The sequence below is a fragment of the Kogia breviceps genome, chromosome 5 (assembly GCF_026419965.1).
Source record: "Kogia breviceps isolate mKogBre1 chromosome 5, mKogBre1 haplotype 1, whole genome shotgun sequence".
Taxonomy (NCBI): domain Eukaryota; kingdom Metazoa; phylum Chordata; class Mammalia; order Artiodactyla; family Physeteridae; genus Kogia; species Kogia breviceps.
The window spans coordinates 81,623,931-81,640,902 of NC_081314.1; the positions used below are offsets into that span (position 1 = coordinate 81,623,931).

Below are 16,972 nucleotides of genomic sequence, written 5' to 3' on the forward strand. Positions count from 1 at the left end.
CTGAATAATACTGAGTTTTCCCATACATGCACATAGTATGTCTCTCCATTTATTTAGGTCTTTTAAAATTTCTTTCATCAGTGTTTTATAGTTTTCAGTGAACAGGTTTGCAATATTTTGTTAGATTTATGGATAAATATTTCATAGTTGTGGTGATATATAAATGGCACTTAAAAAAAATTTCACTTCTAATTGTTGCTTGCCTGTAGAAATACAGTTGCTTTTTTGTATATTGACTTTGTTTCCTGCGATCACGTATCTTTTGTATTTCTAAACTTGCTTATTAATTCTGGTAGCTGTTTTGTAGATTCTTTGGGATTTTCTACATAGACAAACATGTCATCTACAAATATAGACAGTTTTATTTCTTCCTTTCCAATCTGTATGCATTTTATTTTTTTCTCTTATCTTACTGCATGGCCTAGGACCTCCAATATGATGTTGAATACACGTAATGAGAGAGGACAATCTCGCTTTGTTCCTGATCTTAGGGGAAAACATTCAGTCTTTCACCATTAAATATGACGTTAGCTATAGGTTTTTGTATATGCCATTGATCAGATTGAGGAATTTCCCTTCTATTCCTAATTTGTTAGGAGTTTAAAAAAAAATCTTGTATAGGGACTTCCCTGTTGGTCCAGCGGTTAAGACTCCATGATTCCAGTGCAGCGGACACTGGTTCGATCCCTGGTGGGGGAACTAAGATCCCAATGCTGCACAGTGTGGCCAAAAAAATAAAAAAATTAAATTAAACTAAAAATCTTGCATAGATATTAAGTTTTGTCAAATACTTTTCCAGTAACTACTGAAATAACCATATGGTTTTCTATTTAGTCTGTTAATATGGTGAATTACATTGATTTTTGATGTTGAAACAGCCTTCCATTCCTGGGATAAACCCCACTTGGCCATGTTGCATTATCATGCTGCATTATTCTGTCTGAGGGTAACTCCTCATATTCTCCTTTCCAGTTTCTCCTCACTCCTTTTTTTTATCGTCTGGCACCTTCCTCTCACCTTTCAAAAGATAACCCCTAAAGAGAACATTCTTCAGAATTCCCTGTAGTCTGCACCTTCAGCCTCCACCTCCTCATCTCATTCTCTCTCCTTAGCCCTCTCTCAGTGGTCCCCAGCAACTTCCAGGAGGTGTGTCCTTGGGGTCTCCCTTCACAGGCATTGCATTGCTTCATACTGCAGGCTGCAGTCTATTTCTTCCCTGCGCTTGGGGCCTCTTCTTTCTGAGTCACCTCTGCCTTGCCAGCCCCCAGCCTCATGTGGGTCTTTGTTCCCTCATACTTTGGGCTTCTGTGGTAGCCTCCTGACCCCTCTCTCGACTCCCTGCATTACTCTTGCCCCTGATGAATCTTCCTGAAGCTGTGTGCTCATCCTGCCATTCTTTGCTTCAGCAGTGTTCGTGGCTCCTGCTGTAGGATTGTGCCAGGACTTCTCAGCCTAACATTCAGATGCCTCTTCATTCTGGCTCCAGTCTGCCTTTCCAGCTCCATCTCCTCTCTGTGGACTTTCCCTCAGGATCAGAGAGCCTGGGTTATTTACTCAAGGACCCTGAGTACCTTACAAGTCTGAGCTTCCTGGATGCTCGCTTCAGGGACGCCCTTTCTTATGTCTGCCAGCCTCGGCAAACATGCCCCTAACCGCAGGCCCAGGAAACCCGGGCCTTCCCAGGGGTCTCTCCTCACTCTGTGCTCTCTTCCTCTCCCTCTTGCTTGGCATGAGTCAGTTTCTGCTTCCTGTTGCTGGTTCTCTGTCAGTCTTGACCGCTTGTCTCCTCAACTGGACTGTAAGCTTCTGTAGAGCAGGGGTCTTCTTTGCTTGTGATAAATAGGTTGGGTTTTTCTCTGCAGTGCGTTTACATAAGATGACAGTGGTAGGATTTGGGGGTGGCTGAGGTTGGGGTGGGGGGCTGGGAGCGAGCAGCAGTGTTGGTGGGGCTGTGGAGCTGGTAATGGGAGTTTGCCCCTTCCCTGAAGACTCCTCAGGGAGGCATCTGGAGGGGAGCCAGGAGGTGCTGGAGGGGAGCCCACAGTGTCCTTCAGCCAGGAGACCAGAATTTTTTGTGTAGCCGAGGAGAGAGCAAGACTGAGATGGGAGAGGAAAAGTCTCTTTCTGTGCATGGACTGGGACAGACATGGTATAGGATGTCTCCAGGGAAAGATGGCACCACATCCGGTATGGAGCCCACATGGCTCTGGGCCTGAGAGCCTGTGTGGAGGTCAGGGCCACCTCAGAGCTGGGCTGGGAAAAGCCTTCAGGTAGAATGCAGAGCAGAGCCAAGGACAGGACTTCTAGGTCCAGAGACACCCTGGAAGAAGAATGTGGGAGCTGCTGCCAGTCACTGCCAGGCAGCTGAAGTCCCAGAGGGAGGCTCTTTGGGATCCAAATAGACAAGTGGACTAGAGACCAATGCAGGACTCCTGGGGGCTGGAGGAGCCACAGTGGAAGGTGCAGGGGTCGGCCTGGGCTCCCCTTCTGCAGTTGGGACTAAGAACTAAATGTTTGGAGGGAGTGATTGAGGCCTAGAAAGCTGAGCCTCTTTGTGTGGCTTCTGTCCGGTATGGCCTGAGGCAAGGGCAGGACCAGGATCTGTTTACCCAGATACCCCAGGAGCTGTACCTGCCAAGAGAAGTTCTGACCAAACAGTACCTTTGCCAGGACCTGGAATGTGCTATGTCAACCCTGCTTTTGTGGGTTGAGTTGTGTTTTCCCTTAGCTTTTCAGTAAGTATTGCTTTCAAAAGAATTCCAGCCTTGTCTCTGCCCCGAGGGACAGTGATTTTTCTCCACACACATCTCTGTCAGCACAGAGGACGACATCCGTGAGGAGTGGGGGTAATGGTGGGTGCTTGTCAGCAGGTGTGCTGGTGGGGTCGTCAGGAGGCCCTGGTGCTGGTGCAGAGAAGGAGATGAGACCTGTGTGGACACTGATCCCTGCTGGCCAGGGACCTCATCCTTCCCTGAGTCCCCAGAGGACTTCACACAGTGCTGGGTATCAGCAAGTATTTGCTTCTTGGAGCTGATTCCTGGGGAAGAGCCAGCTAAGGCCTCTCTGTGGAAGAGCAGCCCTTTGTCCTGTTGGACCCTGTCGCACTTTCAAACAATGAAACCCTGTCCCCCTCAAGGAGCCTTCCCTGCAGTGCCCTTGCCACCCCCAACACACAAAGCTCTGTCACAGCATCCCCAAGACACCTAACCTTTTAGCCTTTGGTACTGTGGACATGGCCAGTATGAGTATTCAGTGACTCAGCATCCTTAGGGCCATATTCTGTCACAGGCCAGCCAAGCTGTAGGCTCTGAGGACATCAGAGAGCCTGACTGGTGACACTTGGCTACTCCCAGCAGTTGGCTGCGGGTGGGTGCCCTTGGCATTTGTTTGCGGGCAGCTAGGTGTGCGTTTGCCACCCTGGGGCCTGGGGGCTCCGAGCTCTGGGACTGGGAGAGTCATGGCTGGGGCTCCAGGCCTGAGCTCCGCGTCCTCGTCTCTCCCTCTGCAGCTCGTCTCCAACGTCCTCATTTTCTCCTGCACCAACATCGTGGGCGTCTGCACCCACTACCCGGCTGAGGTCTCCCAGAGACAGGCCTTCCAGGAGACCCGGGAGTGCATCCAGGCTCGGCTGCACTCGCAGCGGGAGAACCAGCAGCAGGTGAGTGAGGCCCTCCTGCCCTGCACAGCTGGCAGGGAGCCTGCCTCGGCCCAGCTGCTGCCTGCCCACCAGCTGTGCTCAGGGCAGCTGTCCAGCCCCGCCTCCCTGGTGGGGTGCCCAGCCTGTGGGGAACGTTTCTCCTGGAGGGAGCCCAGCGTTCCTGGCTCTGCGGGAATGCTCTAGGGGAGGCTCTGGAACACCAGCTCTAGCCCTGCCCTTGCCTGTTGCGTCCTCAGTCTCCCTGGGGTTTGCAAGCAAACCAAGCAGCTTGGGTGGCAGGAAGCAGCCCTCCACCTCTCCCCCGGGGCTGATGAATTGGGGTGGTGAGAGCATCAGCAGTCCCTCCTGGGATTAAGGTGCCTGCCAGGTGAGGGGGGAGGGAGGAGGAGAGGAGACTAAGCTGTCAGCCCCTGTGACACCCTCAGTAGGCAATCTCTCTGTGATGATCTCTGGGGTTTGGTTAGTTCAGAGAAAGGAAGACAACCGTGTCTCACCCTAAACCTCACCCTCAGGGGGCTCCTGGGCCAGGAGGCAGGCCATTCATGCCGCTCACCGACTCGGGCTTCTCCCCGTGAGCCCTGGGTGGAGGGACCTGCCCCTGTGTACTCCTCTGGCTGAGGCGAGGCAGGGGCTGAGGCCTTGTCAGGGTTCCCTGCCTGGCATCCTGGGGGTGTCCTGTTTGGGGTTCAGGTCTGGCTGGCTCACCACTGTGTCTTCTCCTGTGTGTGAACCAGATAGAAGTCGGGATCCCTGAGACTGCGCATGGCTCCCAGACAGCAGGCCCGGAGGGAGACCGCAGGGGGAGAGTGGGCAGGTCAGCAGGGTGCTGGGGCTCCCACTGGACTTGGACTCGTCCCGGCTCTCAGAGATAAGGTTATTCCAAAGCGGAGGGGCCTCCCTCTCTCCTTAGGTTCGTGTCTCGCCAAACTCTGCACGAACACTGGCGGAGTCCTCTTCTGTGCTGCACACTGTGTCGGCCGACCACAGGTGTAAACACGGAGGCCTGCCTTCAATCGTGAGGACAGGGAGCCAGAGGCCTGGACGGCAGTAGTCATCTGTGCCCTCCTGCCCAGCACGGCGTGTGCGCTGTGAACACCCCACGAGCACAGTTTGCCACAGTGTGAGGGCCTCTCTGCCTCTGTCTGGATTCAGCCCACGGCTGGTGACATCCGGATGGCTGAGCCGGGGGGAGAGCTGGGCTGAGCCTCTCCAGGCCCTCCCCCAGTCACCATCTGCCCCTTCTTCCCTTCCAGCCCCGTGCCCGGCCGCTGTGCCTGGCTAAGTCCCCAGCTCAGGCTGTCCAGTCTGAGGCCTGGCCTTCCCATGTGCTCTCTTGGCCCCATCTGGGCTCCAGGTCCAGCCTCTTGAATGAAACCTGTTCCCAGGGGTGTCCCTGAGTCTTCCCACTGTCTCTTCTTGACAAGCTTACCTCACCTGTCTGCACCCTGCTCACCCCCAAGCTCCTACCTGCCTCAAAAGCCCCCCTCTCATCCCTGTTCCAGACCCCAGCATCTCTCACGTGAGATCAGGATACCTTCCTTCCCCTTCTGGATTAGGGAATGTCCCCCCTCACTCCTGGGCCTCGTCCCTTCTCCAGTAAAATTAGCATTTACAGTGCCTCACAGTTTACTTGCACTGGCCCTGGCCAGGCTGGACATTCCAGAAGATCCACAGGGATTTGGGGGAGAAAATATGTTTGCCATACCATGTTTCAGGCCAAGGTACTGGGGAGGGGAGGCATGCTTCCAGGGGACAGGCACTCCTCACCTAGCCGGGGCCCAGAGTCAAGCCTTCCCTGCCCTCTGCAGAAAAGGATGCTTTTAGATCTGAGGATGCTCCTAGGTGCCACCTGATGAGGGGACTCAGCACTGTTCCCCAGCCACCCCCTGCCCACTCATCCTGGCCCTCAGCCCCAGAGCTAGTTATACATGTAGGAAGGTCTCTCATGAATCTAAACAATTTGTAGCACACTTTCTCCCAGTCATCCTGTATTTCCACAGAATTGTCCTTTAGTTTGTATTGATATTTTTATCACCAGTAGCTGTTCGCTGAGAGTTCAGTAAATATGAAATGGCCTTTAATGCCCATGTGCACTGATGTCTGGGGAGGCCAGACCCGCCCACAGAGAGCACCATTCCTCACTAGTCCACCAGAGTTTCCTAAGCATAAGGCTGTCAGCTCTGGAGCTGAACAAGACACAGTTCCCACCCTCAGGGAGACCCCAGTAACAGACCATTGACATTGAAATGCAGAGTGATCGGGGGCTCTATAAGAAGGCCCAGAGTGGCGAGGGGATGCTGCAAGCTGGAGCCAGGACCCTCCCCCTGGGACGGGGCTGAGCCTGAGGTAGGTTAGCAGCAGTACTTGAGGATGGTGATTCTAATTGAGGAGCAAGGCCTTGACCTTCATGATCAGGAGGACGGGGGTGCCACGGACAAAGGCAGGGAGCTTGAGAAGAACCATGGTGAGCATGGTGTGGGCACGATGTCAGGTGCTGGTGGCAAGACATATGGCGGGCAACCGGACAAGGGAGTGGATGTGGGAGGTGAGCAGAGGAGGTGCTGATGGAAACCTTGTTCCCAGAGGCCAGGAGGGGGGAGGGGAACGAGACAGATGCAGGCGCAGCAGAAGAGCCTTAGGGCCACGTGAGAGAGCAGCCCAGCGCCCGGTGCTGAAGGAGTGGAGGGAGAATGAGGAGGGCTGGAGACAGCCAGGAGGAAAGGCTCCAGATGAGAGGATTCGTGAGCGAGCCTGGCAGAGCGCCTGGGCTACAGAGGATGCAGGTAGAGGTTGGACCTCTCGGAGCAGGCAGGCCCCGGAGGAGAACACAGAAATGGGGCCAAGTCCAGACCCCGTCAAGGGCTGCCATGACCCTCCCTAACTTCACAGGGTGGCCCTGGCCCCTCTCCTGGCTTTTCTCCAACCTCCCCTTCAGCCAGTCTTAATTTCTTGGTTTCTCAAAGTCAGCAGGCTTTCCCATCCTCCTGGGCCACCATCCCCTACATCGAAATGGTGCCCCCTCCTTCACACATCATCCTCTGGTCCCCACGAAGCCTTCTGTGACCACCCTGCTCCTCCCCAGCCTACGTCAGGTCACCCTGCTCAGTGCCCTGTAGTACCTGTAGCCCCACAAGACTGGGAATTTGTGAAGGAGGAACTTTGCCTGTCTCGTTCACGGTTATCACTCCTGGCACCCGGCAAGATGGGTGCCTGGCAAGAGGCCAGGAACATGGGAGGTGCTCAGTGACTATCTGGCGACTGAACGAATCTCATCTAAAGCTCCCAACAACCCCATCCCTGTTTATAGATAAGGAACTGGAGGCTTCGAGAAGTTCAGTCATTTGCCCAAAGTCTCAGGTGACACCCAGGTTTCTGACCCGAGGTGCCTGGTACTACAGATTCACCAGGAGTACTTTTCCCCATGTATGTGCAAGAACCAGGAGGTGTCCCGGGGAGATGGGGGCCAGGTAGCCCTGGGGCATGACTCCACACCCAGCCCACACAAGTGTTAGCTCCATGAGTTTCCAGAGAGCCTGAAAAGTTTTCCAGGGCCCTGTGGGTGGGGGCTCAGGTAGGGAGGAGTGAAGCCTGGGGAGGGGAGGGGACTGCCAGGCAGGGGGAGGAGCTGTGATGAAAGCATCTGCTTCCCTCCCCAGGAGCGGCTTCTGCTGTCTGTCCTTCCCCGTCACGTTGCCATGGAGATGAAAGCAGACATCAATGCCAAACAGGAGGATATGATGTTCCATAAAATTTACATCCAGAAACATGACAACGTGAGGTAGGGGTGAGGCTGGGGGGCAAAGGCAGGGTGGGAAGACTGAACCCCAAAAGAGGTGACATGTCCCTTCCCTCCCCTTCAAGAGGGCACAGCCCAGGGGGTGGTCTGGTGGCTTTGGAATGTGTGTTGTCTGGGGCACCCCAGCCCCGCCCCTCTGGGTCTGTTAAGTGAATTAGTTAGTATTGGTGGGGAGGAGGTGAGGCTGCAGCAAGGAGGAGAAAGGAGAAAGCAACACTACCACCTCTTGGGGAAACTCCTAGCCTAACAAGGGAGATAGAAAGTACAGACTTGGGACCCACATGTCACCATCATCGTCTCAATCTTCACCACCATCCAGCAGCCTCCATGCCTTCTAAGCCAGTGTGTGCCAGGCACTGTACCAGGCATTTTCCACCTCACTGCTAATCCTGTCAGGAGGCTGACAATCCTGCAGGGTTGGGACCCTTATTAACATCCCTTGTTTAGAGTTTGAGCTCAGAATGTCTCAGACCCCTGGCCAAGGTCACTCAGCCAGGAGTGGTAAAGTGGTGTGTGCCCAGGTCAGCCCACCTTGAAGCCCACGCTCCTTTTAGTGCGTGTTTGCGGCTTCCCTAGACGGAAGGTCTGACAGCAGGGACAGGCAAACAGATGTAGATTAACAGAGTGCAAAATCTGCTTCTGTGTTCCATGGGGACATGAAACGATACAGTGGCCTTCATCCAGCATGGCTTCCTGGAGAGCCTGCTAATCCTCCCATATGCCCAGCCAAGGAGCTGCTGTGTTTGCCTTCGAGAGGATTGCTTCCTCCCTGGGCGAGGTTTCCTAGGACCCATGAGTCCTCTAAGGTTGGTATAAAGAGGACATTTTGGAGGTTTGGGCTGAATTTTCAAGTTTGGGTTATAGAGAATAATACAAATTATTGTGCGTGGGTGCACACGCACGCACACACAAATACACACGTTCAAGATGAGGCTGATGGCAGCAGGAGTGGGGAGGGCATGTGTTGTCTTGCAGAGTGGACCGAGCTGCCCAGTCCCCAGGGTGCCCCGGAATCCGACACTGCCGATTCTGCCCGTGTGTCCTCCATCCAACTCCCAAGACAGATTTGAAGCCTTTGGGAGAAAATAGTACCTGGACAATATATTTGTCCTCAGTTTTCAGAGTATCCCACCCCTGTGACGACCGCCCACACTCCACTGTCGGGCAGGGAGAGTGTGGCCAGCAGCAGCCTTGGACTCTCAGGAAGAAAGCTGCCCTAGCCGAGTCTCCAGGCCGAGGAGGTGTCCCGAGGGGCTGCGGGCTCACCTCAAGAGGGAGGTGGGGTCCAGGCCTCTGTAGGTGGTGCTGATGCGAGGTTTCCCTCCTCCGCCTCTGTCCTCACATGGTGGAGTAATCACTAGCAATAGTTAATGTTTGTATAGAGCTTTCTTTAACCCAAACACTGTTCTAAGCGCTTGCTTTTGTATATTCGCTTAATCCCCACAACAAATATAAGAGGTTGGTACTATTATTATCTCCTTTTAACAGGTGAATAAACAGGCACAGAGATTAACTTGTCCAAGATTCGTAACTGGTTAAGTGAGGGAATCGCCCCCAGAAAGCTTTTTGGTATTGAAGTTTTTACCTGGTCTGACTACTTGACAGATTTTTTTTATACGCCAGCAGAAGGGGTTTGTGGATGACTCTGTAGGAAGGAGGCTTGGGGAGCCCTCAGGGAAGAGGGGACTCAGAGGAGAGGAGGAGAGAGGTTTGGCTTCCCACCTGCGTGTGTGTGACTCAGGAGCCACGGGGCCTTTCCTGTCTGCTGGCTGCCCCTCAAATCTGGTGGGCCCCACCTTAGGGCATGTAAAGAAGCAGCCTTATTTATCAGAACAAGTCCCAGAGGTCCAAAGTTCAGGTGGGAAGGAGTGACCCACCAAGTGGTCCCAACACATACAAACCCCTGAGCTCTGCCCTTTGAAATTTTCTCTCTTGGTCCTGTCTTCACCACGCCGCTGGCCCTGGCATTGCTGTGTTCCAGGCAGAGCATGGACAAAAGGAGCTTTCCTCGATTGCTCTTAGCACAGCAGAGCTTTCAGCAGATTTACTAAACTATAAAGTGGAACACAAAGGAAATCCAGAAAATTCACCACTCAGAAACTGTCTGGCATTCAAGGCACAGGTTCTCAGCCTGGCTTGGCTGGCACATCTGCCACGTCTGGCCTCCTCTGCATCTCTGTCCAGTACCTTGCCCTCTCACCCCTCTGTCCTCCCAAATGGGGGTCTTCGTCTCACTTTCCATCCCTCTGTTGCTGGCTCTTGGGCCCACGGCCCTCCAGCAAAAGGGTTTGGTCAGAGAGGCTGACTCAGGCCTCTTCCACAGTGACTGCCCTACGGAGTGGCCCACCCTCTGGGTGACACCCCCTCACCCCTCCACTCCCACAAAGGCTGTGACTTCGGGTCAATACAAGAATCACAAGAGTGGCTAGAGCATCGGCACGGCAAGAATCAGAATCAGACCCCAGCCATGGGGGGTGGGGAATGTCTGTTCTAGAATGTGCTCAGGATCGATAACAGCAATCAGGAAAGAGATGAAAGGACAGAAAAGCTAAGATGCCATCATTCTCATGGGGACAGACATAATTCTGGCTCTGAAATTGCCAGGACTAGGGGGTGGCTGGTACACATCAGAGGCCAGCCGCAAGCAATCATATGCAAATATCCCGCTGGGGCCCCTTCCCTGTTTCATCAGCCTCCGGGTGCTGCTCTTGGTAGAAACACATTGCTTGCTCTGGTCTCTGGTTTTGGGCTGAACCTATGGTTTGGGTTGGGGGTTGAGTAATAGGTGGAGGGATGACATCACAGTGTAGAAATGCACTTTGGGGCTTGACTCATGGTCCAGTGATTAGCCCTGGGGCCCTAGGCAAGGCGGCCCATCATGTCATTCTGGCTCTGCTGTGTGACCAGGGCAAATTACAGGCATTGAGCCACTCTGAACCTGTTTCCTCATCTGCATAATAGGATAGGAAAAGTACCTACTTAATAGGGTTTGTTAAAGAGGAAATGAAGGGCTTCCCTGGTGGCGCAGTGGTTAAGAATCCACCTGCCCATGTAGTGGACATAGGTTTGAGCCCTGGTCCGGGAAGATCCCTCACGGCACGCAGCAACTAAGCCCGTGTGCCACAACTACTGAGCCTGCACTCTAGAACCCGCGAGCCACCAGTGCTGAAGCCTGTGCACCTAGAGCCTGTGCTTCTCAACGAAGAGTAGCACCCACTCACCGCAACTAGAGAAAGCCCACGTGCAGCAATGAAGACCCAACGCAGCCAAAAATAAAATAAATAAATTTATTTTAAAAAAAGAGAAACAGGGCTTCCCTGGTGGCGCAGTGGTTGAGAATCTGCCTGCCGATGCAGGGGTCATGGGTTCATGCCCCGGTCCGGGAAGATCCCACATGCCGCGGAGCGGCTGGGCCCGTGAGCCATGGCTGCTGAGCCTGCGCGTCCGGAGCCTGTGCTCCGCAACGGGACAAGCCACAACAGTGAGAGGCCTGTGTACCGCAAAAAAAAAAAAAAATAATAATAATAATAAAAACAAGACAGTAAATGAAATAATATGAGGAAAGCGCTTAGCACAATATCTGGCACAGAACAAGTGTTCACTAATTGGGAGCAGCTATTATTGTTACTGTTATTATGATGATTATTGCCACACTCCTATCAGCAAAGAAAGGCCTGGGGATTCTCGATCTGGAGTGGAAGGGTGATGAGTCACATTCGTCAGTTCTCTGTGGAGTTGTAATATTTAGACAGGGTGATGACATGGTGTTCTCTAACCCCACTGAGAGCAAGGCCACAAGAAAAATAAATCAACTCTGAGGTGTGACAGTTTGGGCCTGGATCTAAGGGAGAGAAGAGACTAATGGGTGGCCAGAGAGTTTGGCCTGGGCAGGGAAGGGGGACAGACAGGTGCACATCACTTTCCATGGCCTCATTCTCCCCAGGCCCCGAGGAGGATCACTGCACAGCATACAATTCTCAGCATTCCAGGGGGCCTGTTGGATGCTCTGGCTCTGGGCCACCACTGGCTGTGGGTTGAGGCAGGCCAGAGGCCAAGGAACCCTCAACACCCCCGTGGAGCCCCCCAGATGCCTCTCCTGTCTGATGTGTTGGGTGGAGATGTTTTAGCCCCTCTTGCTGAACAGCTCAGTTGGGGCTGGAGCCATGGCTGGATTCAGACCTATGACTTGAGAACCCTCCTGCCTACCCTCACCTCCATCCAGACATCTGGCCCTGCTGCAGCCACAGCGCCAGGGTGAGAGGAGGGCCATGCTGTCCCTACTCCTGGGACAAGGGTCTCCAGGACATGTCAGCAGAGGCTGTTCTGGACTGGGGGTTCCTGGTGCTCTGCTCTGAGGGGAGGGAGATGGGGGTTGGAGGAAGGGACACCCAGAGAACATACCACATGGGGGAGCAGAGTAAAGGTACTGATGCAGCCAGAACCCAGGGGCCACCGGGTTACCCCTGCCAAGAGGTCACCATTGTGGAGGAAGATGAGCGTCTGTGTTGAGCAGACTAGTTCACACCCCACTCTGCCACTTAGTTAGTAGCTGTGGGGACTTGGGCAGGTCACCTAGTCTAAGCCTCGGTTTCCTCATCTGTGACATGGGAATGGTGATGTCCTTCCATTCATCCATCCAGCAGAGGTTTCACCTCTACCTCCATTGCTAGGAATCACCAGCTGTGCTGTCAGACACTTAGCCAGAGGCAGGACCGTGCTGGCATTTGGGGGTGGGGGGACACTGTCTCTGGCATGGGGAAGCTCCCCTTCTGTTTGGGAGGACACACAAACAACAGGTTAATTAGTAAATTGGGGATGCATCATGTGGGGAGTGGGGGTAGTGACCTGGCGACATGGACTTTGCATTCTGGCAGAATACAGTGCTAGACAACCCACCTCTCAGTCACTGAGGAGCAGAGCCTGTAGGAGAGGGGCCCCGGGGCTTCTTGCAGGGGTGCTGGAAGGGTAGGGCAGCTACAGCATGCAGTGTGTAAAGCCTCGGGCCCGGGAGGTGGCTGCACACTGTTTGCCCTGCGGAGGCAGAGCAGGCTTCTGGGCAGGCTACCAGGTGAGAGTCAAGGTCAGGCAACCCCAGAGGTTTCAGGAGGAAGGGAACACCCAGCCAGGCCTGAGAGGGTACTGAAGGGTTCCCTGCTTCCGCAAGGGTCCCTGCTGGATGAGAAAGACCTGCACCTGATTGGCCAGTACGCTGGAGCCCTTAGGTTTTACAGGTTGCAGATGGTGGGATCATTCCAGACTCTGCTCTCTGTGGGAGTGGAGAGAAGGCCACCTCCTCCAGGGGGCGCTGGCCCTCTGCTGAAGGAGTGCCGGGGCGGGGGTGCGGTCTTGACTCACTGGCTTGAACGAGATCCTCATTCTCAGAGACCCAGGAGCCCTGTGGGGCTGGAGCTGTGGGCCTGGCAGAGGAGCTGCTGATCCAGGGGTGGAAGTGAGGTTACACCTTCGCCCTACACAGGGGGGGTGTAGCAGGGTCTGGGGAGGGCTGCCCTTCCCCCACCCTTCCCTTCTTTCCCTGTCTCTCCCCAACCTCCCCCTTTTAAGGTTATCGGCTCCTCTCCTGTCTCCTTCAAGGGCTTGGCTGCGTCCCCAGGTCACTCCGGCGTCTGGCTCAGCTACAGCATGGTTGTGAATTATAATGACCACTCCGCAATGTCTGCGATGCTCTGATACCCGTGGGCGGATTGTGCACCCTGTGGGCAGAGATTGAAATGTTTACCTCCCCATGTCCCCAGCCAGAGGATGGACGAGAGGTGTGGACCACAAACATGCAGCTTTCCTGTTTCCGACCTGATATTAAGAAAAGTATTCTTTTCTTGTCATCTTCTGTATCAATTATAGATATAAGTGGTCTTATATTATCCTCTCATTCATTCCACAAACATTTATTGAGCTGCTACTGTGTGCCAGACATGACTCAGAGTAGATGGAAAAGACACCATGCTTGACCCTTAGGGAATATCCAGCCCTCACCAGTGAGGTGGGGCTGAGCCTGGTGCTCTGGGAACGTGGCTGACGACCCAGCTGGAGCCACTGGGGTTGGGTCTTTTCTTTCAATCAGTCAATCAATTAATTAATTATTTTTGTTGTGGTAAAATATACATAGTATAAAATGTACCATTTTAACCATTTTAAGTGTGCAGTTCAGTGGTATTAAGAACATTCACATTGTCGTGCAACCATCACCAACCATCCGTCTCCAGAAGTTTTTTCATCTTGCAGAACTGAAACTCTTTACTCATTAAATACAAACTCCCCATTCCTCAACTTCCCCCAGCCCGTGGCAACCACCATTCCACTTTCTATGTATTTGGCTATTTCCAGGTACTGCATTTAAATGGGATCATACAGTATGTGTCCTTTTGTGTCTGGTTTATTTCACTGAATGTCTTCAAGGTTCACTCATGTTATAGAATGTATCATGTTTTCCTTACTTTTTAAAGGCTGAATAATATTCCGTTGTCTGTATTTACCCCATTTTGTTTATCTGTGCATCCATAGATGGACACTTGGGTTTCTTCCATCTCTTGGCTATTGTGAACAGTGCTGCTATGAACATGGGTGTACAAATATCTCCTTGAGTCCCTGCTTTCAAACTTGGGGGTATATGCCTAGAAGTGAAATTGCTATATCATGTGGTAATTCTATTTCTAACTTTTTGAAGAGCCCCATACTGTTTTCCTTAGTGGTTCACGATTTTACCTCTGCACCAGCAGTGCACAATGGTTCCAGTTTCTTCACATCCTTGCCTGGGATTGGGTCTTGACAACAGACCTGAGTTTGTCTTGGGACACAGAATGGGGATCAGTGGGGAGTGGAGCCAGCACCCCTCTGGACTCAAAATGGGGGGCCCTGGGGGAAACTAGAAGAGAGAGAAGTTGGGGCACAGGGTCACTGACCAGTTAAACATGTCAGGCTATCTTTGAAACAACTGGAATCAATTGTGCTTTGTGATTCTGATTCTAATAAGAATTCAGACACAAGAAGGCTGATTCTAGGCAGGGTGAGTCAAAGAAGACATTGTGAAGATGGAAGGGTTAGAATCTTCTTTCAGAAGGCCTAAAAGAAGAATGTGATTTATTTTCCATCTTTTAAAAATTAACATTTTTATTGCACAAAGGATGTAGGTTCTTTATAGAAAAATTGGAAAATAAGAGCAGCATGAAAAGAAGATAAAAAGCACCCATCTCAGGGCTTCCCTGGTGGCGCAGTGGTTGAGAATCCGCCTGCCGATGCAGGGGACGCGGGTTCGTGCCCCGGTCCGGGAAGATCCCACATGCCGTGGAGCGGTTGGGCCCGTGAGCCATGGCCGCTGAGCCTGCGCGTCCAGAGCCTGTGCTCCGCAATGGGAGAGGCCACAACAGTGAGAGGCCCGCGTACCACAAAAAAAAAAAAAAAAGCACCCATCTCACCACTGAGAGGTCCCGACTACGGCTTGGTTCTGGGACAGTTCCCCTCCCTTCAGTGTTTCTCCTTTAGGAAACATTTCCCCAGTTCTCCCCAGACTCTGGAAACAGAAAGCCTGCAGGTGCTGTGGAGGCTTCATTGTCTGGGTGGGGGGAGTAGGATTTGGTGGGCAGGAATAAGAGCGAGGCGCTGGGGCGTTGGAATGGGGTCTGCAGGAGGCCCTGAGGCCGGCAGTGGGGATCCCAGGACATACCTTGATCCCAGACCCCCTGGACCCGGTCCTGGTGGTCAGGCTTGTCACAGAACCCTCTGCTTCCTGAAGGCAGGTGTCCCATCTCTGTGGGAGTGGAGAGGGCCCGGCTGTCCCAGGAGAGATTCTCCCTGTAGGTGGATGTGTGCCAACACCTAGTGTGTTCAGCATCCTCCCCCTTTGGCTCTCCCGGCCTGTGTGCTCAGGTGGTCCTCTGGCTGCTCCCAGTTCAGATGCCCCACTAACCGTTTTCCACTGCCCCTCAGAAAATGCCCAGTCATCTGGAGCCCGTTCTCAGCTGGGTGTTAATAAGACCACACCTGATTGTGTTGCTCACCTAGGGCATGGGAGAGGCCCACTGACCCTCCTTTATCTTACAAGGGGCATGGACCTGGGTGGCTTTCTGGGTGGCAGGGCTTGGAGCAAATGGAGCGATGCTCTTGGTCCAGAAGAGACCCTGCCTTGTGGCTGGGCCTCCAGGGCACTTCCTGCCCTGCTTCCCCAGAACCTTCCTCTCCCTCTGGGCCCACAGTCCCAGGAGTTGGGCCGAGACCTTGCCATGCTCCCTTCCCGGCCCCCACCCCGTGACCTCTGTTTCCCCAGGCCCCTGCTCTTCCTGGGCCCACCTGGACAGATGGCTTGCTTCTTGGCATTTCTCAAGTTCCCTCTACATGCCAGGCAGGGAGGGAATGCAGGAGTTCAGACGGGTGGGTTCTCATGCTGCTGCCCGCCCAGACCCCTAGCTCCTGGCTGTTCAGAGATGCTGTGGGATGTGGCTTCTGCACAGAAACGGGATCAGATGCCGGCAGTTCTGTAAGTTGTAGAGCCTGTTGGCGGTGAGAGGGGGCAACAGTGAGGAAATGCACGTAAGCAAATCCCCACATGGTAAGGCTGAGCTGCAGCTGTGACAGAGCTGGAGGGCCTCTTGTGGTAATTGGGATGGAGAGCCTGCCCGCTCCTGCCTCTGGAACAGGATGCAGGCGACCATGAGTGATGGATGGCAGGCAATCAGGGAGGAGCACACGGCCGGAGTAGGCCTAGACCCACCACAAGGGCCTGATCACGTTGCCAAGACAAGCTCTCAAGTGGGAGCTAATCGATGAGTTAGTACCTTGCCACGTGTCTGGGCCCCGCGCTGTTGTAAAATGGCCTTCGGAATTACCAAGGAGCAGATCGAGCAATCTTGGCCAGCAGAGCAGACAGCCTGCCGTTGGGTAAACCTCGTAAATCAGAGGAGCCTCCAGAAGTGACAGACACGAAGCAGAATCCTCCCCCGAGGAGGCAGAGGAGTGTGACTTTGCCTGTGACAGGAGGTGGGGGAATGTGGAGGTGGCAGGGTCTCCATCAGCGTGGAGCAGAGGCTGCAGGACTCAGACGTGGGACCTGTCCCAGCTCCGCACCAGCTAGAAGCCTTGCTTGGAGCAGCCTCCTCCCTGGCTGCAGGTCGCTGTCACACCACCTGAAGGGGAGAGAACCAGCAACCTGCCCCTCCCTGATTCCTCAGCAGCTGTTTAAAGAACTTCTTTTACGGAAGAATAGGTCCCAGCAGATTGGAGGGAGGGTCAAGCTTTCTTTTTGTTTTTTAAAAAATTTTAATTAATTAATTAATTTTTTGGCTGCACTGGGTCTTCGTTGCTGTGTGCGAGCTTTCTCTAGTTGTGGCGAGCGGGAGCTACTCTCCGTTGCAGTGCACGGGCTTCTCACTGCTGTGGCTTCTCTTGCTGCGGAGCATGGGCTCTAGGCGCGTGGGCTTCAGTGGTTGTGGCACGCAGGCTCAGTAGTTGTGGCTCACGGGCTTAGTTGCTCCGCGGCATGTGGGATCTTCCTGGACCAGGGTTTGAAC

The 16,972-nt window shown here is 53.6% G+C and overlaps 1 protein-coding gene across 2 annotated transcripts in view; it reads left to right on the forward strand.

The window, feature by feature from the left end:
* Window positions 1–16,972, forward strand: part of ADCY5 (adenylate cyclase 5) — a 157,077-nt gene that overhangs the window by 84,205 nt on the left and 55,900 nt on the right. For both annotated transcript variants that reach the window (XM_067034428.1, XM_059064339.2), the window contains 2 exons: window positions 3,509–3,658; window positions 7,315–7,436. In XM_067034428.1, coding sequence (XP_066890529.1) covers window positions 3,509–3,658; window positions 7,315–7,436 — 272 coding nt within the window. The remainder of the gene's footprint in view (window positions 1–3,508; window positions 3,659–7,314; window positions 7,437–16,972) is intronic.